Source organism: Marmota marmota, unplaced genomic scaffold (genome assembly GCF_001458135.2).
Source record: "Marmota marmota marmota unplaced genomic scaffold, marMar, whole genome shotgun sequence".
NCBI classification, from domain to species: Eukaryota; Metazoa; Chordata; class Mammalia; order Rodentia; family Sciuridae; genus Marmota; species Marmota marmota.
The window spans coordinates 33,406,103-33,431,600 of record NW_025999949.1 but is presented as its reverse complement, the minus strand read 5'-3'; the positions used below and the strand labels follow the sequence as shown (position 1 = coordinate 33,431,600).

Sequence of the window (25,498 nt, the reverse complement as noted above, 5' to 3'; positions counted from 1 at the left end):
CTGCTCTGCAGGCCTGGGGACTCTCATGAGCTCCCTCTTCTGTGCAAGCTCTGCTGGTCTTTCCACAGCTGCACTGGCTTCTCTGTATTTTGATTTTAATAATAGGAAAGAAGGGAAATGGCAGTGTGTGCATTGGCCTGAGTTCTGGGGGACACAGACATTCCAGGGGCTGAATTTTCCGGTTGTGAAGTGAGCACGTCCTTTGACTGCAAACCTTGTGGAATGTCTCTCTTAAATTCAAATCAAAAGGGACCTGGAATCTTTATAATCCAATGCTAGGATTCAGAACTGAGGAAAGTGAGACCCTGAGGAGAAGAGGTGACGCAGAGGGTGTCTCCAGCAGACATGGGTGGATCTGCCACCCAGAACCTTCCCTGGGCTGCAGGCACCCCTTCCTCACACTGCCAGGAAGCTGGGGGCCAAGAGCAATCAGCTGAGTGTGCGGATTGCCTGTCTAGAGACAGCTGCTCCCATCCGCCCTGGGTGGCCCTCACCCAGTGCTGGTCAATGGCTGGGTCCAAAGACAGGGTCTGTGCTGTGAGGCCAGGGCTCTCTGCAAGTCCAGAGCCCAAGCCATCAGTGAGCCTCTGGGAGGCCTCCGAGAGAGTGCAGTGCCCTGCTCCACCTGTGCACTTCCCGCCCTCACATTTAGTGCCCCTGAAAGCACACCAGTGACCTCTTTGTCTCCGAACCAGGTGATGACATTCCTGAGATTTTTATCTGGTCTGATGCATACTGCCTTGCAGCCCATGTTACCCAGTCATCAAGACAAGTGGGGACAAAGGGTGTCATCAGTCCCATCGTCGCCTGCTCACAACTGGGAGCACAGATGGAGTGCCGATGGCCGTTGGCCTCATCAGACCTGTTCTGCCCCCACTGGACCAGTTATGCCCTCGCAGGTGGCAGCAAGGGTAAAGGAGAAAAACTGGAGCACAAGGCTGCCAGAGTCACCCGCCATGTAGACCAAGGCTCAGAGCCAGGAGAGTAGACCGACCCATTGCCCGGCTGTTCAACAGGACGCAGAGACATCGATTCCTCCCACCCGGCCATGTGGGCAACAGAGGGACACAGGTCCTCACTCCACCATCTTCCAGCCCTCTGCCCAGCGGCTTCCCTTCTCCCCATCTGAGCACTTCCCTGTGGGACTCCTTTCTCTGCCCTCAGAACACATCTCTCCAACATTGACCTCAGGATGTCCTTGTCTCTTGGGTTGACAAGAAAGTCAAAGTTGTCCCAGAGGCTCAGGAGACTGAGGCAGGAAGATCAGGAGTTCGAAGCCAGCCTCAGCAAAAGCAAGATGCTAAGCAACTCAGTGAGACTCTGTCTCTAAATAAAATTTTTAAAAAGGAGGGTGCTGGGGATGTGGTCAGTGGTCAAGTGCCCCTGAGTTCAATCCCTGGTACCAAAGGAAAAAAAAGAGTCCAAATTGTCCCATTTCTTCCTTTTTGTCACGTCTAGGTCTCCAAGTTCTTTGTGGATGTAAGCATCATTTTCTCATTTGACAAAACACTTTGTAATTCTACCAGTGTCATCGGTTCTATGTCCACCAACTACATATGTAACACAGAGCACTCTGACACGTGTGCCCACATCCAGAGCTCCCCAGGGGGCGTGTTCCACACAGGTTAGGCAACTCCTCAGCACCTCATTCTTCTTACAAGACAGTTTCCCTCCTTTTAAGCAATAGCTGCTACTCCTCCGACTGCCACGAGGGTCTTTCAAATTCTTTTTATCACTCTGTGCCAATAGGCCTGCCTGCCTTTGTCCCTGCCTCTTCTTAGCGTGGACCCTGGCACAGTCAGTGGAAGGGGACCTTAAGTGGGCCCCACTCAGTTTCACAAACCTGCCATGTCAGGGCATCTTTGCCATCACCATCATCATCAACATTGTCACTAGTCACCTTTTTCATTAATCATCACCATCATCAACACAATGTCACCATTACCACCACCATTGCCAGCATCATTCACCATCATCACCACCATCATCACAATTAGTAACACCACCATCATCTCCATCACAATTATCATCACCACCTTCAGCAACCACCACCATCAGCATCAACACATATCAACATCAACACCTCCACCATCGTCACCATCAACACCATCAACATCATTATCACCATCACCATTAGCATCACCATTATTACCATCTTCAGCATTCACCACCATCATCGTCAACACCATGTCACCATCAACACCTCCACCATCATCACCATCACCATTATCATCACCATCATCATCATCTTCAGCAATCACCACCATCATCAACACCATATCACCATCAATGCCTCCACCATCATCTGCATCACTATTATCATCACCATCTTCAACAATCACCACCATATAATCATCAATACCACCACCATCATCACCATCAACACCATTATTACCATCACCATTATTATCACCATCATTATTATTATCACCATCTTTAGCAATCACCATCATCATCAATACCATATCACCATCACGACCACCATTATCACCATCATCACCACCACCACCACCACAATCATCATCATCATCATTATTATATTATTATTATCATTTTAATTTGAACATGGCAAAACAGGAGTATTTTGGATTCCGTTATTTTTCCCACATAGAGAGACAAAGAAGACATGGGAACTCAGGTCTCTCTCTTCCACACAGTCCTTGATGGTTGACACAGCAGGTGGAGGGAAGGATCCCTGTGCTACTAGCCCAGGCATGACATTCCTCAGCTTTGTTTCTGTTCCACCCACAGGGAAGCTTCTATGTCCCCTCAGAGAACTGCATGCAGCATGCCCACAAGTGGCACCGCGACCTGTGTCTCCTGCTCCTACAAGCCTACCGGGGCCTCCGCCTCTACTTCCTACTCATCATGAGGGACATCCCAGAGCTGCCACACATGGAGCTGGGTAAGGGGCCAAGGGCAGGGAAAAGACCAGAAGCTAATGTTGCCCCTTGGTCACTGGGCTGGAGAAAGGGTATCATGCTTTGCTAAGTGTCATGGTAACATCTATTGTTCAGGGAGGGTTAGTGTGCCCTACCTCATTCTAGAAGGAGGCAGTATTCAAAGGGCAATGTGTAAGTCTAGATATTAGTGTCTAAGAGTATACTCATCCTCTCATTCACTTATCCACCAAACACAGAACACGTAGTGCATACCTGCCTGGTACATAATGTTATGCTGCCTTCTAGGGGAGAATGTGGGTTTAGAGTCTTTCCTTAACTATGCAGTAATACAGAATTGGAGCTTCAGAGTGGAAAACAATCCTAATAAAGAGCTACATGTCCATAGTAAAGAATGATATGCACAGCCGCATACACCCATTCATATATGTTTGTATATGTAAATATTAAATACTTAGAATTAATCTGGATGATTACAGAAACCTACTAATATCCATCAGATTTAGCTGTCTTGAGACAAATAGATTCTTGCACATGGATTTTCTGAAGGTTAGACATCATAGAGATTATTAAGCCTAAATCCCTCTTGATTGACAGATGATGGCACAGAGAGGTAGAAGGGGCAGGGTCGCACAGCCCTGTGTGTGACAGAACCATGGCAAGGCTCGGAGTCCCTGTACTGACTCCTGGAAGGTCTTATGTCATCCTCAGTTACAGTAGGGCTTGCGTTGCAGTTCTGCTCATAGGTCTCTAGAGCAGCGTCTGAGCCCTTAACCTGAAATTCAGGGTTAACACCTGTTCTAGTGTCAGAGACCTTAACTTCCCCATCTATACCCCTGGAAATCAACGGCTACAAAACCATGGCAGAGGTGTGTCCACGTCTTACCAAGTGTCCATCATGGCAATGAACACAGGTATAATGATGCATTTGCATGTTCCCATTCCCCAGCAGTCTTGAGGTCTTTGAGAGCAGTCGCTCCTCAGATCCCTTATCCACTCCCCCGACACGGGCCTGAAGGAGAACGTATGGAGTTGTGGTATTAGGATTGAATGCCGAAGCCTCTTGCCATCCATCACTATCAGCTCTGACACCCCAGTCAAATCCTGTGCTCAAGCACTACTCTTTGAATAAGGCAATCCTCAAAATGTTTTTCAGGTGTCAATCTTATGCATGCTATAAAGACATGCAGAGAATCGGTGCGATTCACATCACTCAGAGAGAAAATGGATATCATTCAGCTGCATTTGTCTTTCTGATGTAGCATTTTTTTTTAACCCAAAGGAACCAAGTTTCTTTATACCAACTCATCATATTTGTATTGACACATAGCACCTACTGTGTGCAGGAGTTGTGCTAGACATTGGGGATGCAGACAAAACCAATATGACAAAGCTCTGTTTTGCTTGGGTTGGGGACCTTGCAGACCTGAGGTCAGCAGTCAGGTGGAGAGGTTTGTGCTACTTGTGTTTCAGGAAGGATCCCAGGTGCTAAGGGATGGCTCACACTCACCTGGGAAACAGTGCATCTACCACAGCCACGTGCAGATGGCACTGTGAAACTAGGGAATAACTCCAAAAAGTAACGACCATGAACATTACATCCCTGAGAGCTGCACCACTGGTCCATGCTGCCACAGTGACATTGCAGGGACCAGGTTGGCATGGAAAGTTAGGTGTTCACGAGTGTCCTAGTCCCTGGGGCCCGCAGAGGACTCAGATCTGCCACCCCACTTCTCTAGGCTTCTGATCTTTCATGGGTGAGATGGAGATGCAAATCCATGCTCTTTATGTCTTGGAAAGATATATCTGTGTTGTGTGTATCCATGTGCCTCAAAAAGTGGAAATAAAAATGAAATCACTCTGGGTGCAGTGGCACATGCCAGCAATCCCAGCAGCTCTGGAGGCTGAGGCAGGAGCATCTTGAGTTCCATGTCAGCCTCAGGGACTTAGTGAGTCCCTAAGCAACTTGGCAAGCCTCTGTCTCTAATAAAATACAAAAAAGGGATGGGTTTGTGGCTCAGTGGTTAAGTGCCCCTGGGTTCAATCCCCAGTACCTAAAGAAAAAAATCACTTTGACCCAAAAAAGCTCTATACAGTTTAGGAGGACCTACTTTTATATAAATGCATTGATGAGAGGACTTTGGTCTTTACCTAGGGCTTAGCCCTTGGTTCCAAATCAGGTTTATTCTGTCTGTAAGCACGGTGCCTCCAGCTGGTTAGGAATGCATGGAGAGGAGCCTTCATCAATCGTGTTTGTTCCTGTGAGTTTAATGAGAACTTGAAACTTGTTCTTCTTTTAATTGACAGCGTCTTCATTTCCGTGCATGTTCGTTTAACTGTATGGTATTTGCTTCTTTCTTCCTAGAGGCCCTTGCTGTTGAAGAAACGCTCTCCCAGCTATGCTCAGAGCTCCAGGTAACTAGAGGGCTGACCCTGTGGGTCTGATGGAAAGAAGTCATGTCCACAGGGCATTAAGCCTGTCACGGAAGCTACCAGGTTTACAAAAGAGAAAGTTAGCTCACAGGTGCCAATGCCATGGAGATGGAGGAGGAGCCTCAAATCTGCCTCCCTAAGAATGGGGTTCAGGTATCTTTATGGGGCAAAGAAGCGGGGTGGTCTGAGGTGTGGGAAAGGTGACTGGAGGTCAGCAAAAGTGAAGTAGCAGGTGGTCATTGTCTTCACAGGAAGCATGTCCAGAAACCAGCAGCCTCTGCATGATGTGTGAGTGGAATTGAGACCCCTGCCATCAAAAGGACGCCCATGAGACACTTGTGCAGGCCCAGTGAAGGGGTCAAGGGGTCAGCTACTTCAGCCCATTTGAGCTAGATTAGGTTACCCCAAATTCCTGAAAGATCCCCTCCAGGCATCCCTGCTCGGGCTGTGAGCTGTGGGCAGTCAGCCAGTCCACTCCTTCCCTGCTCAGCTGGGCGACTTCCGAAGCAAGGAGCGGGAAGGCAGTGCGCCTGGCAGGCCACCGCAGGCTACCCCCACCCCCCCCACCCCCGTCTACAGAAGGTGTTCTCCCTCTGGCTTTTAAACTTCAGGGAAAGACAATGGCTCACATCACTTACAAGAGGAAACAAAAAATAGATATGAATTTTGTCCTGGGGACTCTGTTGTTGCGGTTTTGTGAGGCTGTGTGCATTAAGAGCATGTCTTTAACAAACCTGGCGATGCACACGACTGTGTGGTACAATCTCTGGGACACTTCCACCTCCCGGGGCATTGCATGGCCCCCTGAGTGAGATCCCAGGTTGAGGCTGGAAGGAAGCCCATGAGTCAGGGCGAGGGGAAGGCCAACCAGTACTTTCGTGGTGCTTGGTTTTCCCATCTGTAAAGTGGAGCCAGAAGTCATCAGGATTTTACTGATGACATCATTTTGTCTTAGCCAATTAGTGTAGTGCACACTCGCAAGTTACCCGGTCTGTATTTTATGTGCCTTGTGTGCATTTGTTCATTTATTCAACTGAACGGTTCTATAAAATAAGCAATCTTGTTATATTCAGTGGATGGGTTCTCAGTGGCGACCCATTCCCTCCTGGAGCACACAGCTTAGGAAAGTGGCTTGTGTAGTCTTGGGCCACCACTGCTTGCTGCTCGGAGGACTCCTGGCACCTGGTAAGCTCCTAATAAATGCTGGAGTGAGCCGGTAAACAAAGGCACTGAGGGCTGGTCAGGCTTTTAAAGGTGAGGAAGAGGCTGATCCTGGAGTGGTTAATGCTGCTTCCTGGGACCCTTGGCTCCTCTGCAAAAGGAGCCAGGACTTGGCACATTTGCCTATCAATCTGCAGACCCATCTGTCCTGGGTCATGTACCTCGTGTGAGTAAAGGGCAGAGGCCCTCTGACCTAATAACAGGGTGTGGTCCTCCACCTCTGGACAAGCATTGGGCAGGTCTTTTCCCCTCTTGGTGGCTGTTTTCCTGTGTGCGATGCACTTGTTCTATGGGGATGAAATGAGGTCACCTGGCTGCAGTGTGGAGGACCGAGCCTGGCATGCAGCACTGCCCTAAGCCATTACTTCTGTCCTTGTCATCTTGCCTACTATGCATGAGCCTGGCAAGGGATGAGGACACAGGCACTCTACCTGGTTGTGGGACCTCAGGTGGATGGTGTCACTAAGTTTACTCAGGAGGAGGTAGGCCCTAGTGGACCCCAGAGAGGAAGCTGTTTTGGAGCCTGGCTTTGAGCCTTGTGGTTTTGCAGGAGTGCAGCCCATGGACCCCAGAGGTAGGAGGGCCTGGCGCAAGGCTGTGCTGCTAGAACAGTCAGAGGGCCTGGGAACGGGCCACGTGCAATGACTGAGGCTTTGGGGAGGGAGCCCAGGCAAGTGACCAAGAGGCCTGGGTGCCCCCTGCACCAGGGTGCCTGGACAAATCTCTAGATCATAGGGAGCCAGGAAGGAGGATTCACGTCCTTAGGGGGCTATGTGGGCAAAGGGACACTTAAGAGTTGTCTCCGGCACGAAACACTTTGCCATCAGGTGGTACCTCACGTACACTGTCCTTTGTCTGACCCTAGCCAGATGTGGGCTGTCCACTTTGTTATAAAGCATGTCAGAAAGGATGCAGACAAACTGCCAGGTGAATACATAGGACATAGGGCAAGTCCTGCAAGGGCGTCCAAGGGTGGCACTTCAGTTGGGTATACTCACCAACCTAGAAGCTGTCAGGCCCCATCTATTAAGGTTTCTACGGGCACTCCAGTGCATGGCCTCACGGCCAAGGTGACCACTGGCCCTCCACAAGATCCCCAGCTCCTCTCCCTTCCCCAGAGGCCTGGAGAGAAAATTCCAACCTCCTGACCCCTTGGTTTTTCAGACAGCCAGCCTCTCCCCTGAGGCTGTCTAGGGGTCTGTCAAGGGTCTCCACATTAGCATAAACTCAACGTAGAATAAGAAAAGATGCTTCTAAGCTCCTGGAATTCTGAGGGCTTTAGAAACTGGGTGCCAGGAACAGAGACTAAGCTGCATCTCACAGAATCACAGAGAGCAGCGGGGGCAGGAAAGGGTGTTTGGGTGGTGAAGTTAAAACAAAGGAGTAGCAAAGGCCCCGCCCAGAGGGAGGCTGGCTCCCTGCCTACTGGTCTCTGTGCACTGTGCCTGCAGCAGCCCTGGGCTCTGGGGGGAGTGCTCACAGGTCCATGTTTATTTCATGGTAAGTGGACACAGAGGATCGGGTCTTCCTTAAGGTGCGTGAGTCAGAGGGGTGAGCCCCTGAGGGTCTGAGCCCATGCCCCGCCTCCTGCTGAAGTTCCTCCACATCTACTGCCTGCTCTGGTTCAGGTGAGAGACTCAGAGGAGGTTAGGACAGAGCCTGCCAAAGCATTTATCGAGCGTATTTCACAAAGGCCGACTGCTGCCTCCTCCTTTTTGCAGTGTCCCATACTGCAGGGATGCTGCCTCTTGGGTTCCTATGGTCCCTGTTGCCACAGACTTTATTTTATAACCAAATTTTGTTGAAAATTTTTATTATGCAACTGCTGTAGGGAGTGGCTTGGTGACAAAGGTGGAAAGGGTGATGTGCTGGCCATCAGTCTGCTCCTAGGTTGGCTGAAGGGCTGGCCTGTGGTTGGAGTAAAAGCAGCACCCCACTTCCCCAGAAGCCCCCCAAATTAAGCTCACAGCCTGCAGAGCTGTTTAGAGACAGCACATTGCCACCTGGTGGCCAATGACAAACAGCAGTGAAGGTTTCCATCTGGATGGCCTGCCACTGGTAGAGAGGGTTGGAGGCTTCTGGTGACTCCAGAGGATTGGAAAGCTAGGTCTCTGCAGCAGTGGAGTGTGGGTGCCTCTGTGCTTCAGCAAATCATGAAGTTTTACTAAGCATCTGCTGTGCACCAGCCACTTGGATATCTGTTACGAATAAGTAGAAGAGGCCATTGGGAATTGCAGCCTAGTGAAAAACAGATTTGTTTCCACAGACAGCAGAATCTCCTGAGGCGGCCACACTAGAACCACAGAGTGCGAGGCAGGGTGGTGGGCCAGGAGAGGGGAGGGCCTGGTTCTCTCTGGGGAGGTGGGGATGCTCCATAGGGGCTGTTGCCAGGGAGCAGGAGGGAGTGCATCAGGGAGAGAGGGGCATTCCAGCAGAGGAACAGCAGCCCTGTGAGGCCCAGGGCACCGGCACTGGAGCACCACGGGAGAGGGGCCAGCACGGCTGCAATGCTGTGTTCCTGACGCCCTGCTGTAGAGCCGAGCTGGAAAGAAGGGCTGGAGCAGGCCGTGAGGGTCCTTGCTGAGCACTGGTCAGGAAGAAAATGTGCTCTCTGCAGAGGGATGGTTCTGTCCACACTCAGCCAGGTGCTTTGGACAGCAAACATTCGGAAACTTGCTGGGGAGCTACTAAGAGGTGACACTTTTTGGCTGGTTGTTCTTTAATACAGCAACAGGATTTTCTGAATACAAAAAAAATCATTCCCTTCTTGACCCCCATAACTTATGGGAGATGCTGAAGTGCCTAATAGTCTTTCCCAGAGCTGCACCTCCTAGTGGGACCTGGGAAAGAAGCTCAGCTGGCAACTGTGAGCAGTTGGTGGCTGCTTGGGGCAGCCCCTCTGCATGGTTTTGGGGGTTTTTTGTTATTGTTTATTTTGTGTGCTTCTTTTTTGACTAGTCCACCTGCCTGAGGGTTTTGAAATAACTTGTTTCATTTAAGCCTGGAAATATCCTCCAGGAGGTCAACAATGCTCAGTTTCTCAAGACCCTGCTATGGAGGAGCTAACCTCAAACTCAAGGAGGCACCGTGGTACACAACAGGGCCCCAGACCACATTCCATTTACTTTCCAATAACAAACCAAAGAATGTAATTGGTGCAAACTGAGCACCTGCTGTGTGCTCTCCTCCTACTTCCTGTGCTAATTCTGAAAGGCAACTCAGCTTGGATGGCTTAGAGCTTGCTTGGGGCAGTCAGGGGCACAGAGCTCAGCCAGAGGCAACTGGTTTGAGTAACAGCATCCATTTCTCCCTCTGTTCTAGAATGTTCAAACTTTAATATGCTTATGAATTACCTGGGGGTCCATTAAAATGTAGATTCTAATTCATTTGGCCTGGGGTGGAGCAGGAGGTTCTTTAACAAGTTCCCTCAAGTAAAGGTTCTCAACTTTAAAAAGCTACGGGGGGTGGGAGAGTTGGGGGCTGCCCTGTGTGGAGAGCACTAGGCCTTAGCGGTCTGCTCCTTCCCTCTGCCACTCCATGAGGCCAAGCACAGGCTCTGAACTTCTCAGGCTGGCTCCTCCCTACAGCATGTTGTCCCAGCTCCGCCGTCCTGGGCTGCACTCCAGAGCATCTCTCTTGGGGACAGCAATGCCCAGCTTGACTTCCTAGGGCCCTTCCCCTAGAATGCAGAGTCACAGACCTCACCACATTGGAAGATAGCTGTTTCCAAGGCCTCTTGGTGACCAAGAACCCCTTTGTGGTGGGGACCTCATGGGACTCAGCCCTTGCTCCACACAGCATTCCCAAGCAGAATACGCAGAGGGTCAGGCTGTGTGCATGGACACCTGCCCAGCCCCAGATCTCACTATGCTGACTGAAAGCCCTAGTGGTTGCTGGCTACCCATGGCATGAGGATCTGACTGCTTAGCATGGAAGTCAATGCCAGGGCACATGATGCCCCCTCCCCTGTCCCTCAGCCCTAAGCTCCTCCAGGGCTGAGAAGCTGGGCTCTGTAACCCAGCACCACTATGTACTCTCACCTCTGCTTGGGCTGTCCCATGTCACCCTGTCTTATTCCTGACACAATCCCCATCTGCAAGATCCAAGCCAGCTGCTCACTTTTCCGGGAACCATCTGAGATCCTGGGATCCAAGAGTCCCCTGTGGGCTACTGTCTCTTGGCGATGTGCTCTATTCCAACTACTTCTTGGTATCATGATTTGTGTTGCTTTTCTCCCCTCCACCAAGCTGTGAAGGCCCTGAGTCCTTTCTATATTGCTGCCTGATACCAAAACATACGAGGTACTTATGAATTTCCAGTTAGAAAGATGATAGCCCCCAAAGTAATTGCCATCCTGATCTTACTTTAATCCCTCAGACTGATAGGATGAAAGTCTCCCTAAGAGAAGAGCTTTCTCCCTTCACGTCCCCCTGGTCCTGAGTCAAGTGGGGGTGGGGTGGGAGGGCTTGTAAAACCACCACCTGCACATTGCTGTGGAAAGAGGAGTGAGCTTCTGAGGAGGTGGGAAAAGGCCAAGGCAGTGGGCATTCAGAGAGTTCCCGGCTGCACACTTCTGGGTATCCACGAGCTTCCAGAGTCTGGCAGGACAGGTTGCAGAAGGGCCCTCCTGACTTCTGTAGATACACAATGAAGTGTAGTGTCAGTGGAGGGTTGAGCAGGCACAGGAGCATGCTGACATCCTGTGGACAGAAGGAGGGAGTGACCAGGGGATCTGCCTGGGACATGGAGGGATGTATGGGGGACAGTATGACATGGTGAGCAGCAGAGCCAGGAGCTGGACCGCACGGGCCACACATGTACCAGCTTAGGCATATTACTACACGTGCTGGTGTCCTCTACCCCAAGCATAAAGCAGGGTTGATGGTGATCAGGACCAACTCTTGGGACTGGCTTAAGGACCATGGGATTCCACCCCTACAAAGTGCTTACCCACAGTGCCCAGCAACTCTGGGTTGGCATTGCTGCTGCTGCTGCTGCTGGGGGTCCACCTCTCCTGTATCTGGGAAGGACTCCTGGTTGCATGGCATTCAACCGAGGTCTGAACCCTGAGTCAACACTGCTGGCAGTGTGAGCATGTGGCTGTGTATACGGGCACAGGTACATGTGCATGTGCAGCATGGGAGGGATTTTGTCAAGGATGAGAACACACACGACAACAGGGCTTCTGTTCAAGCAGAAATTTGCAGCGCTGGATGCACATTGGAGTCATCCAGGCTGCTAAGCTCACACTTTAAAAATTCTCGTGCCTGGTGGCACCCCAGAGATTGAGAGGGCTGTAGCTGTGAGGACTCAGGGAGTCTGACCTGCAGCCGGGATGTTGTCAGAGAGCTCGGCTGTTCAGGGAACGTGAGGGAGGCCGCTCTGATGCCTGCCTCACCTGAAGATGCAGTGGGGCCCCACCTCCTCCGGGAAGCCTGCCGCGGCCCGCCACGGCTCTCAGTGTCCATCTCTTTCATAGTCCTTTGTCCGTATATCATAACTACCTAAGGATGTCACGTTGATGAAACCAAATGCCTCTTTTGGGACCGTGTGTATTTACATTTGGGTCCTTGAACACCTGAACTCACAGATCAGACACTCAATAAGCAGAACCAGGGAACAGGGGAGTAGAGAGAAGCTCATGGGCAGAGCCCAGATGAGGAGGGTGGGAGGCTGAGCCTCTTCTCAGGGAGCTTCACCCATGCAGACGGGGCCGGGATCGCCTGCTGGTGTCAGGAGGGCCCTCCACCCCTGTCACCTGGGCTTGTGCAGGCCCAGGTGTCTGTGAGCTTGGAAAGTCCTCCTGTGGCTTAATTAGAAGCTTTATAAACCTTACCTTAAATCCTTTCTATAACCAACTAGGGGAAAAATAATTCTCCCAAAGGTACATTTCATTAATAGCTTGTCCTTTTTTTTCCATTTTTCATTGTGGTGGCTGAGCTCAGAGTTCATGCGGTGTTTGCCCAGACCATGGTGGTACAGGGGCACTGTCATGGTTGGGTGACAGAAGAAGCAGCCCAGGAAGGCAGGTCTGTGTGACTGAGGCACAGGGCACCTCCCACCCATGCCAGGTCACCTGCATAGTCAATCCAGGCTGCTAAGTTCACACTATCATCAGCCAGTGTGCTGGGCACTAGAAACACTGAGGGCCAGAGCTCAGAATGCAGGCCGGAGGGCATGTTGGAGGTAAAACAGGCCACATGTGGCTGGAGGTGGCATGGGAGATGGGTGGGTCCTTTATGGAGCTGGTGGTCAGTCTTACACTTGGAGCTCAGTGGAGTTTCAAAGGAGCAAGCAGAAACGAGGGGACACAGAACTGTCTCCGTCAAGGTTCCCTGGAGAGAGTAGACAAGGCCAAGGTGGAGAGGAGAAGAAGAGAAATGGAAGGGGAGAGGGGAGGCACTCCAGACAGAGGGTGCAGCTCGACCTGGTGCTGGTGGGCAGGCCCAGTGGCTGGAGCAATGGGCATGCTCAGGCCAGGAGGGGAGGGGTCCATGGTAAGGTGGGGATTGTTTTCAGGGGCAAATGGTGCCAAGTGTTGACACAGGAGTTTGGCTGTCATCAGTGAGTCATGCTGGTTGGAGAATTCAAATCTGAGCAACTTCTAGTCCATCCAAAGCCACACTCTCCACCTGGAGGATTTTCAGTGGCTGCGTTTTCCCCAGAGCCCCCCACCTGACCTTTGTCTTCCGTCTCTTAACCATGGTGTCTGCAACACAGCCTCTTGGAAGAAGCAGCTCTGAGTAGAATTTTTAAATAAAATCTTGTGTTTGGAAGCTAATCATTAATTGTAAAGTAATAATATTCAAAATTTATAGTGTTATTGTGCATCAAACTTCTCCTTTCCTCTTTCTTTTACTGTTAGACTCCTCACGCCACCAGCTCTGCCTTCATCTAGCATCAGCCTTCAGTCCAAGGACAACAAAAGGCTGTTGGTGATTCAGGCACTGGACTTAGATCCTCCCATGTATCATTGCATTCAAATGGGATCACTTACTGTGCGTGTCCTTTCAGGAAACTGAGGCACAGGATAAATGAGGGAAGCAGGGTTTGGAAGGGCTATGGCTGTGTGCCCATTTCATCATGTGTGGTAGAGGGTGCCACACCAGTCTTTCTTGCACATCCACATCCCTATCTCCACCACCGAGTGAGGCAGAGGCCCTCTCCAACTCCTCCTGGAAATGTCTTACACCTTTGATGTTTGCTCTTTCCCCTTGGGTCCAACGGCTTCAACACATGTGCTTCAGACCCACACGATGCCCTCACATGCTTGTTGTATAAATGACTAAGCCTAGAGATTGGTGTCAGGATTTGAGGACTGGCTGCCTCACACTCCTCAAAGACACCGTCTCTCTTCTCACTTCTCTGGAATTTATTTGAATTCTCCAACCAGCATGCTTCTTGGGAAGATGGCTATCCCATATCAAGTGACAGCGATCCTAAGTATCTCTGTTCCTGGGGTCTTCCCAAAAGGCTCTGGGCCCACTCTAGTCCAACTCCTAGCTTTAAAAGCAACCTGCAACCCTCCTTAAGGAATGGTGGTAGGCCAGGGCTAGGGAGACCCTGCCATGTGCAGTTCTCCCGGCTAGTTAAGTGCTATGAGGTCATGGACTCTCTTCTCTCTGGAGGTCTCTACCCAGTGCTGTGGTGTGGGGATGTGGCTTTGTGGTCCCACAGTTCTTCAGTTCAATCCCAGCTTGGTGTGGACTTGTGTACTCTCGCTACTTATTCACTCTCATTTTAGATTTTTGTAGAAGAATGTTTACCATGCTTCCACCACAGAGTAACTGTGGGGACTACATGGGAAACTATGCAAAATACTCAGCACACTACCTGCCAAATGATGGGTATTAATGAGTGGAAGCCTTCATGACTACGAAGACTGAGTTCAGAATCTCAGGACAGAGTGGAGTGCAGTGTGAGGATCTGCAGTGCCGGGGAGGGGTGGGGTATTGGGAGGATGGGATGGAGGGTTTTCAGCTGGATGGTTGTGAAGCCAAGGTTCACAGAGGAGAAGTCACTGGATCTGGGCACCGATAGGAAGCGTAAACTGTGGAAAGGGTTGAGTAGAGAAGTTGAAAGAAGAAGCCATTGGACCCAAGGGGAAAGAGAAAACATCAAAGGTGCAAGACAGTTCCAGAAATCCAGGATTGGGTTGGGCTTAAAATAGACACAAAGACAAGACAAATCGGGGAGAGACTGAGCTAGGCCGTTGGTGATCTCTCATGGGAGACTAGGCCAGGATGTTGGTTTGTAGACAGGGACTACAAATAATTTATCACCACCTTGACTATTTTAAGTCCCGCCTCCAAAGTGACTTGATATGTGATCCCCAGAGTCTCAGGATGGTTTAATATCATTCCACCGATGGGCAGATGTTCACCAAGAGCACAGGAGTCAGTGGAGATGGCAGGAGCCCAGGGAGCGGGGGCCTGACCACTGCATTTTTTGCCTCCAGATGCTGAACAATCCAGAGAAGATAGCTGAGCAGATAAGTAAGGATCTCGCCTGGCTTGCTTCCCACCTGATGGCTCTGTGGACACAGTTCCTGGATACGGTGACACTCCACTCCCAAGTGACTGCTTATCTCACTCAGGAGCACCACAGCCTGAGGGTAAATTGTCTCATGGCATAAACTTCCTACATGCACTTAATGTCCTGAGGAAGTTTGGCAAGTGTCAGTTCCCTGAACTGAGTAAGAATTGGGACTGTCCTGAGCTCTAGATTGGAGCACTGATCCTGGCCCCACCCTGAACAAGCAGTGTGACATCAGGAGCTTATTTAGCCACACAAGCCTTTGCTCCATCCTTCATAAAACACCACCCTTACCCTTATCATAGGGGTACTCCAAGTACTTTTAAAAAGTATTTGAGGGGCTGGGAATAGAGATGGGTGGTAGAGTACCAGCATCATATGAGCAAGGCCCCTGGTTAGATCCAGGGCACTTCAAATAAACAATCAAAACAACATTTGAAAAATTAATTTGGAAGGGAAGGCATTGCTCTTAGTATGTTTTTGGCCACAAGCTTGGGTACATTTGGGTTGGTACTAATGCATAGTGAAAGACATTGGTCTTCTCATTTAGAGCAAGAAGAGCAAATATCTGAGGATTAGATTCACCAAATGCTTAGCAAGCACACTCACAAGGCTGGATTTGGAAATTCTGTTTATTTTGCATTTATTCATGGTGACTGTTTGCAAAAATCTCATATTCCAGTAGGAGGAATAAAACCTACATATAAAAATGATAAAAAGCAATGTAAGAACAGATTCATAAACATGTACTAAACTGTGTCTATAAACCAGGGTTGGGCTAAGAGCTTTGATTCAGACCTCTGGGTGAAGGACAAGCTTTCCTTCTCTTAGTGCATCACACTTATCTCCATGACCCTCAATTCTAAACAGAGGAGGCCACAGCCACCTAAAGAAGTCAGCCATTTACTCTGTTTTATTCCTCAGGTCCGAAGGTTTTCTGAGGCCTTTTTTTATATGGAGCACCAAAAACTTGCTGTCTTGACGTTTCAGGAAAATCTGTGAGTAATGAATCGCATGCCTACCCTGCCATATAAAGTAGTCCCCCCTCCCCCAGGACAGTCCACCTCTTTTCTTTGTTCAAGCTGCCCTTTCACTTTCTGGATCTCCTCGCCTCTGCACCTCCAGTCCAAAGCGCCAGGCAAGCGGACGATTTAGACAGTGCCCAGTGGGAGAGGTCAGCGAGCTGAGGTTTCCTTTGTTGAGAGTCATTATGCTTCTAGAGACAGAATCAAGTCTCCCAAGTCCTGCAAGACATCTGTGCTGAATCCTGGCAGAGTGAAGTCGAAGCAGGTGGTGTGGCCATAGGCTACGTCAGAAAACACACAATCTGCTCTAGATGCTGCAGTAACTAAAAAATGCATTTAGCGTAGTAATTAAGGCTGAGCTCCCTAATTAGGAGGACTGGTGAATTTCTGAGTTTGCCACCTTCTAGTACTCAAGAAAGTCAGAGGGTTCATGGGCCATGAGGCCATTGTCCCTCGGGGATAGCCCTGGTGAAGAGGGGCAGAGATCCCTCCAGGGTCTTTTGGCTTTTGCTACGCACATCCACATTCTCCTGTTGATTGTGAGCAACACCTCACCTCAAAACATAAAGGTGGGTGAAACAATGTTGGGGATGCCAAGTGAATCCACCAGGAGCAGAGCTTGACGTTCCGCTTTGCACAGGATGGACACGGGAGCTCTCACACCCTTCTATAAGCTTGTTTTCTCCTCAGGCTTCCTTATATTTGCAAAGTACGGTGACATTTACAGTTTGCCTCAGGGGTTCTGGAAGTGACCTGGGGCTCCTAGAAAACACAACTGCATGTGGAATCCACTTGTCTAGAGATCCTGAGAGTCTTCCACTCAGCCTTTTATTCATTCCCTCATTCCAGGCTCCAGCTAGAACTGGGAGAACATACTTTCCAAAACTAACTTCAGAAGAGCTAGTCTGACAAGGGTAAACACAGCTTTGGGGGCCACAGCACAAAATTATAAATCAGAATGGCTGCAGGAAATGGTCTCCCAGAGTCACTAGGAGGTTAGCCTCAGATGGGCTCCAGGAATGCCCACTAGCGGAGGTGACAGACACAGGCCAGGACCCTCCCCTCAAAGAGCCCGGCTTGAATGGCAGCCTCTTGTGCCAAGGGCAAAGATTCAGAAACTAGTGGGGTGACAGCTTGAGTTTCAGACCCTGCTCCTCCCCAAAGGATGAGAAAAAGTCTTTCTGCAGATGTGACACTTGAACGCAGGCTGGGGTTACAGCAGGTCATGCAGTGACGAGCTGGTGAGATAAAAAAGAACGTCTTTGAAAAGCAGCAACAAGATCAGTGCAGTTAGAATGGAGTGCAGGAGCAGGGAAGAGCAGGGAAACTCAGAGCAACAGGAGGAACAGACCGTGTGGGGCCTTGAGGGCTGGGGGATAAGGAGGACCTAGAGTAATTTCTGCTTTTTTACCTGCAAATGAATATGGACCTCAGCATTTCAAATTTCATTACACGTCTTAAAATACTGATTTTGCAACTTACAATACTTGTGGCAGGCATCCTACTAGTTACTGAATCTTTCTTACCTGGTTTCTTAGACGTAAAAAAAGGAGATTACTTCTTTCAAGAAACAACTATTTAGCATGGAGCACATGTCAGACACTGTTTCAACTATTGGCTACTCTATCAGTGAACCAGAAACAAATTCCTTACTTCATGGGGCTTGTATTTTAGTGGTGGAAGGCACATAATAAATATGATCTGCCCAATGGTGATGTGCATGGTGAAATAGTTCTCAGTGTGAGGGGAACAGATGAGACTAGTTTAAGGAGCTGTCAGAGAAGGTCTTCCTAGGAAGCTGGCATTAGGGAAGAGAACCAGGTACAAAATTGGGCCCTGCAAATACCTTGGTCCTATAATGTAGCTGTCAGGTTAGAGCAGTTTTTAAGGATTCAATTAGGAGTAGACATTAACGTAAGGCAGAGATTAGGAAGGGCTCCTGCTCAGAAGGAAAGAAACTTTTAGCTAGGCCCTCCAGGGTAAAACCGTAGAACAGAGAGGGAGAGTTCATTGCAGATGGAGAAAATTGCAGAGAAAAGGCCCAGGGTCCTGTGAGCAGGAGTGAGGTTTGGATGAGGTGGTGCACAGGGATCAGAGAACCAGGAACTGTGCATGAGAAGGGTGGGCTCCCATGGAGGGTGGTTCTGGGGAGAGGACGGAGCCTCAGCGAGGCTGCCCTGTTGACACAGGAGGCTGAACTGTGCAGACATGTGGAAATGTCAGGCTGCCCGGTGAGCTCTTTATTGTTGAAGCACGCACTAGATTGTGTTTCTCCAACCAGAGGTCGCTACCGCTTAATGGACTGTGAGGTGAGCTGGGTGGGCTGGGAGCAGCACTTGCGAGATGGCGGAGGCTAGGATAGGACAGGAGGAGATGGAAGGGGTAGCAGCAGCTTGGAGTGCTTGTGGAGACCTTTTGTTCCACGCCACACTCCTGGGTGTGCACAGCTATCCCGGGTGCCATGGAGAGGAAGACCTCTGGCCCCAGGTTGTGGTCTTGAAGGTATGTTCAAGAAGCGATTAGGATGAGACCTAGCAAGTGTGTGCTTCATGGTCCTGCTCTCTGTACCACCAAAGTCTCCCCAGTGCTTTTCACACAGGTTGGTGCTACGGGAAGTTTGTTTATGACCAAATGTGAATAGAAACAATGAGGCACAGGGAGACCTACACTGGTGTATTGATTGTCGTAATGTGATCATTGAGATATGCCTTTGACTTCTCTATGCTCTGTGTCTGTACCTGTACCTCAGTATTGTTTTATTAAACATCCATGCAACAGGGTTGAACTCAACAGGTATTTGCCTGCCTTCAGGTGCTCACAACTGTTGAGATTTTTCTAGTAAGAAGCTGTCCAGGTGTTTTTCCATGCCTTGGCTTATTCAATGTTCTTATTTGCCTATAAGGTAGACACTATTCTTCTATAAAGAAAAAACCTGGTCTGAGAGAGGTGAAGTGATTTGTTGTAGAGCATATAGCAAAAGAGACAGAAATGGGGCTCTGTTGGAGGCCAGAGGCCACACTTCTAGCCCCTGTCCCGTGGATCCTATGGATGGTATTGAGCCACTTTCCTAAAGAAATAAATCAAAAGAGGGGCTTTCAGCTTCTAAAGCAGAAGTATCTGTAGGCTTGGGCTGTACAGCTGGAGTGAGGGCAAACCTGCGCTGACATCGGTAGGCAATGCCCCAGACCATCGTCCACAGGACTCCTCCCTGCTTGCTGCTCAGCGTGGCCAGAGGGAAACCCAGGGGTACCTGCTGAGTGCACAACATGTGGGTGCCCCTGGCACCACACAGACAGATGGACTTGCATGCCCAGTGGCCCTGAGTGTCATGCAGACAGGGAGGAAGGGACCAGGCTCTGAGCGCCAGCCATGTGCGGAGTCTGTGTGCTCACACACAGGAGGGCAAGGCCAACCCCAGCAGGGCTCATTCCAAGTTGGTTTCTTCCACTGTGGCTTCCACAGTGGGTGTGCGGCAGACACGTGGAGGGAGGGGACTTCACCCCCCATCTCCAAATTCCTTTGCTGCTGCTTCCTAGCATCCCTGCAGGTCTCCAGAGAGGGTCTGGGAATATGTGGCCCTCCAGTTTCCTTGCATATACCTTGTTGATTAACTAACTCATTCAGCACATACTGTGTTTTTTTTTTTCAATTAGAGCTTTGTAGTTCTGCATAGTAGTGGGGTTCATCCCAACAAACTCATACATACATGAAAACTGATTTCAGTTCATGATCCCCCCTTTTCCCTCCCATTATTCCTCCCCTTCCCTATTCTCCTTCTTCTACTCTACTAGACTTCCTTTCACTCATCTATTAACTTGTATTTGATTGATTCCTTCCACCTATGCATATATATGAATTTCTCTGTCCTATATTTATATATGCATATAACATGATTTTTAAGAATTCATTCTGGGGCTGGGGATGTGGCTCAGTGATAGAGCATTGCCTAGCGTGTGTGAGGCACTGGGTTCAATCCTCAGCACCACATATACAAAAATAAATAATTAAGATATAATTTTTTTAAAAAGTGTGGAAAAAAAGAATTCATTCTGTGTTGCCTCCCCTTACCCAACCCTCCACTCTGTCTCTTGATCTCCTTCTTGTGCACTACTGATATTCCCTTTATCTTTATGTTTTCTTATCCTTCCTCCCCCTTTATTTTACTCTAGTTTATGCATATGTGAGAAAACATTTGACCTTTGATTTTCTGAGATTTAGCTTATTTCATTTAGCATGATATTCTCCATTTTCATACATTTATCAGCAAATGCCATAATTTCATTCTTTTTTATGGCTGAGTAGAACTCCATTGTGTGTGTGTATATATATATTTCTTTATCCATTCATCCATTGATTGGATTCTGGGTTGATTCAATAATTGAGCTATTGTGAATCATGCTGCTATAAACAATGAGGTGGCTATATTACTGTAGTATGTCAATTTTAGATCTTTTGGGGGAAAATAGCAAGGAATGGGATAGCTGGGTCATATGGTGGCTCCATCCCAAGTCTTTTGAGGAATCTCCATGGTGTTTTCCAGAGCAGTGTACTAGTCTCCAGCCCCACCAACAATGTTCAAGGGCACCTTTTCCCCCACAACCTCACTAGCATTTATTATTGTTTGTATTCTTTATCGTTGCCATTCTGACTGGAGTGAGATGAAATCTTATTGTAGTTCTGATTTGCACTTCCCTGATTGATAATGATGTTGATCATTTTTTCACATATCTGTTGGCCTTTGTGTTTCTCCTTTTGAGAAGTTTCTCACAGGTACTTTTGATTGCTCACTGTATGGAGGCATTGCTCAAAGCACTCGGGATGCCTCAGTGAACAAAACAGACACTCATGTTGGGAGATAAGTATTCAACAATAAGCATGATAAATCCGCGGATTATATAGTATGTTAGAAGGTGATGGTCTTGTAAAAAATAGATCAGGCAGGGGCATCGGAAGTGCTTGTGTTTGGAGGAGGGGGCAAGGGCAGTGTTCCGTGTTTGGTGGACACTGTGGAGGAGTGAGGGGCCATGCCGGGAAGGCTTCTCTCCCATTGGCTGCAGTCAAGTAATTCCTAAGGGCCTTTGAGTTAGGGGTCTCCAGAGAGACAGAAAAGAGGGGTGCACACATACAGAGGTGTATAGAAAGGGGTTTGCTAGTGGAATTGAGTGGCTCCATTTGGAGGCTAAGAAGTGCCACCATAGTCCCTGTGCAAGCTGGAGGACCAGGGAAGGTGAGAGCAAGGCTCAGCCCATGTCTGAAAACCTCAGGCCCCAATGGAAGCAATGATTAAGAATAAGCATGCTTGCTGGTTGCAGTGGCACATGGCTGTAATCTCAACGGCTCAGGTGGCTGAGACAGGAGGCTTGCAAGTTCAAATCTAGCCTTAGCCAAAGAGAGGCACTAAGGAGACCCTGTCTCTAAATAAAATATAAAATACGGCTGGGGATGTGGCTCAGTAGTTGAGTGTCCTTGAGTTCAGTCCCTTATAACCCTCGCCCCACCCCCTAAAAAAAAGAATAAGCGTGCTTTACCAGCTCTCTGGGTATTCTTGATTCTGTCAAGTTGGCACCCCAAAACAACCATCACCAGTCCACCATTTTTCAGCTGGATACCCTTATGCACCTCTTCAAACCAATCTTGATAAAGAGGATGACAAAGCTGTGGTCCCATCGCACGCTACTACTGTCCTGCCAGTTCCTCCAGGGAGTTTTCATGCTGTGAACCAAGCCCGAGGAGGGCAGGGCAGCTCCCCCGAGCTCACCTGTGGCTGAGCCTGAAGATAGCACACACCATCTTGGCTGAGACACTTCTCAGAGCCTCTGGTCAGAGAGTGGCACTGACTCTCTTGTGCCCCTTGGCAGTGTCACCACTTCTCAGCACATGCTGAGCATTGCTTTAGGTACTTGGTCACATCCACAAGCCCCACACTCAAGAAGCAGCATTCCTGCAGGAGCGGGCATCTGCTCCACGTGGCTCAGAGCAGACACCCCTCACCTGTGCTGCTGTGCTATGGTCGCTGGCTTCAGCTCTTACTTTCTTCATGACCATGAGATGCAGACCTAGATGCACGTCCAGCCCCAGTGGTCCACATCATCCCGAGTGCCCTAGTGCCCAATCTATGTCTTCATAAATTAAAAACTGGTTGGAGGTTCCAGATTTAGATGGTGTTGCAAAGCACAGGGGTGGCTAAAAAGATCCCATCTAAATATTAAGAGAGGAATATTTAAAGCGTTAAATATTTAAAGAGTTAGGAAGTTACAGCAGCCTTCAGGGCTTTGAGGAAGAGAAAAAAATTCCCTCCTTTACTTTTGTGGGTAAAAATCCAATTGAAAAGTAAGAAGAAAATAAAATACACATATTTAATTTTTCTTAAACTGATGTGTGTATTAAGTAATATTCACTGTGCACTGATAATATGTGTTATATGACGTATCTGTACACTAGGTGTGTTTCCGTGTGTGTGTTCATCTCACTGTGCCCGCCAGTGAAGGTTCAGGTTGGAGAAGCTGCTTTGGGCCTAGGCAGAGCTGCACAGCTATACAGCTGGTCTACGGGCCCATGTTCTGCACATCTGCAAACGAGATGGGGGCTTCCTGGGTTCAGGCTGCTTCAAAGAGAGCCACAGACAGACAACAACTAGCAATGCAGGCCCTTCTCCCAAACTCACCAATCCCTTGAGGACCCCCTGTTATCTCATGGAAAAGAGATTGAGTTGTTATGGAAAAAAATAGTGAAACTTTAATCTTTTTCTTTCATGAGAAAAAATAAACTTTCTCTCTTCCCCCAGGGACTTAAGGAGAAGGGGATGAATATTTTGTAACATCCTAGCATTTTAATTTAAAAAAAATGATTAATTATTAATAATAATTTCTATTGGTGGAAGGATGTTTGTGTCATGAAAAAATATGAGCATTTTAAAATCCTACATAGAGGAATGAAAAAATAGGGCTCCTGACTAGGGAAACTTACGTCCTTGTCAAGGATGCCAATACACACATAGTAATCGATAAAAAGCTATTTTGGATGGTCTTCAAGTGAAACCTACCACAATATGGCTCAGATTCAAAGTGGCACAAGGTAGAGAAGCAAGGATAAAGGTTTCCCTCCAAGGCACTAACTGGAGCTCACTGGCCATTCAGAAACCCAGCCAGCATCCCTCCAGCAGGGTCTTCATTTCCTCCCCCAAATGGCACTCGATAGACCTCTGTGTTTCACCTAATCCTACTGTTCATGACCTCTAACCCCAGCACCTGGACCAGTTCCCAAACAAAGCAGACTATGGTTCTGGGGGCTGAATAGGTGGGAGGGAAGAAAGGAAGACCATTGATTGCCAGAGTCCACCAGAGCTCTTCTGAATGTCCCTGGGATTAGGGGTGCCACAGCGATTAGGGGTGCCACAGCTCTTTCAAAGCTTCCAGTCCTCCTTGGATGCTCACCCTGTCCTTGTGCTCCTCAGCATACAGATGCACAGCCAGCTGTCTCTGGACATCCGGAATTCGGAGTACCTCACCAGTATGCCCCCACTGCCCGCAGAGTGCCTGGACATCGATGGTGACTGGAACACCCTGCCAGTCATCTTTGAGGACAGATATGTGGACTGCCCTGCAACAGGTTTGTCTTCTGTTGTCCTGGAAAGACTCAAGGCTTTCCACAGGGTCCTGGCAGTCTCTCTGTTTCTATCCCAACAACAGTGGGACCAAGTTAACACAGGGTTTGTTCAGCTCATCCAGGGGAACAGAATTAAAGTGGAACTAATCGAAATGACTTTATTTCAGGAACACTGATAAATCAATCTAACAAAGGAGCAATTACAGTAAAAACTCTCTCCACGGTTCTCTGGGGAAGAGTTTAACCTGTCTATTTTCACCTACAGAACAAGAATCCCTCCACTCTGCTATGCACACACCAGTGTGACTTGGAAATACAGGAAGGTCCTTTCTTATTTCAAATGTGCAATTTAAACATAAAGACACTTTTGATTGAACTTTAATGGCTTTGGGTTCAAATTCTCAGCAATGTCTGCTTCATGCCATGAGTCAGGCAAAGCACTCAAGACTCATGAGTCCGTATCGTTAGGCAGCATTACTAATGATACAGATTCATGAATTAACCACTCATAACAGAAAGAAGAGAAAATACGTTTGTCCTCAGTTTTGGTATGTGTGTGTCCAGATTGGCTGGTGAGGAAGTTTGTCAATGAACTCACACATCAATGGGGAAAAGTGGAGGTGGGGGGTGCACCTAGATAGCACAGTGAATGTCTGTTCTCTGACCCCTCCCTCAGCCCTGAATGGAGACCCCAAAAGCTAATAGACTTGTAATCCCTTCAAGGTCCCAGAACTGCTAGGCCCACCTTATGCTGAGGTTTCAGGGCTCTATCTCCTTAATCCTGTAAATGACCTTGGGGACTCTATTTAAGGACAAAAAATGAGGCAGGAAGACTATGAGCATCTTTTAAAGACCATGTGGCTTTAAGCCAACATTCAAACCCACTCCCTGGATTCCAAAGCTCATGTCCTGCCTTACAATCTCCCCTGGAGGGTTATTATTAGGCTCAGCATTTACATGAAGGGCAAAGGGGCTAAATTTCACAGGTGCTACAATCTGAGACTTGTTGGATGTCTATAAATTTAGGTGACTTCTAAGGACAGTGCTACCTTACAAGTACATAAATCTGGTTCTCAGTTGTACTCTGACATCTAGTGTTACCCAGGTGTATGGCAGCTGAAATGCACACCAGGCTGGAACTGGAAACATTTACACATGTGTATCTACACTGATGTGTATGTACCTGTGTGTGTGTATGTATTCATGCAAGTTCATTGTCCTTATTGTTACATTATCTATAGAAACTTTGAAGTTAAGTTAGAAATTAACTAAGCACTCATCATCCGAGGCTCTGACATCAACATTCTCAGGGTTCATTGTGAATTGTCTTCCAGTCATTTTTCCTACACATACTAATCCATTTCCTAGTGATTATAAATCTCAGTCCTCAACTCACATGTGCCATTTATCACATATCTTTATTTTCTACAAATCAGCTTTGCTTTATCTCCTAGCCTCCATCCTGCAGCACTGGCTGGAAAGTCAACCTCAATCTTTTGGGGCTTCCTTGGCCACCCATCGTCTCCCTCCATCTTGCCTATCAGCACCCTTGAGCCTTAAACAGCCACAAGACCTGGCTGGGGGAGGTATCTCTAGGAGCATCTGCCCATGCAGGTCCCTCTAAGCTGTCCATTGTCCACACCTATGTGCTACCTTAGGACCAGCGTGTCTTTGTAGCTTCTCTAAAGTGCCTAAGGCCGGCTCCATCACACTCATCTCATCTTCCTAGAAGGACCACAGGCAGGTACCCTGCACTCGGCTGTCCCCCAGAGCTTCTTT

At 48.6% G+C, this 25,498-nt stretch overlaps 1 protein-coding gene across 1 annotated transcript in view; it reads left to right on the top strand.

Annotated features, from left to right (window-relative positions):
- The window catches only part of Fam135b (family with sequence similarity 135 member B), a 299,526-nt gene that overhangs the window by 247,516 nt on the left and 26,512 nt on the right, over positions 1-25,498 (top strand). The window contains exons 8-12 of the mRNA XM_015486690.2: positions 2,752-2,905; positions 5,266-5,315; positions 15,013-15,168; positions 16,014-16,087; positions 23,568-23,722. Of these exons, the coding sequence (XP_015342176.1) occupies positions 2,752-2,905; positions 5,266-5,315; positions 15,013-15,168; positions 16,014-16,087; positions 23,568-23,722 (589 nt within the window). The remainder of the gene's footprint in view (positions 1-2,751; positions 2,906-5,265; positions 5,316-15,012; positions 15,169-16,013; positions 16,088-23,567; positions 23,723-25,498) is intronic.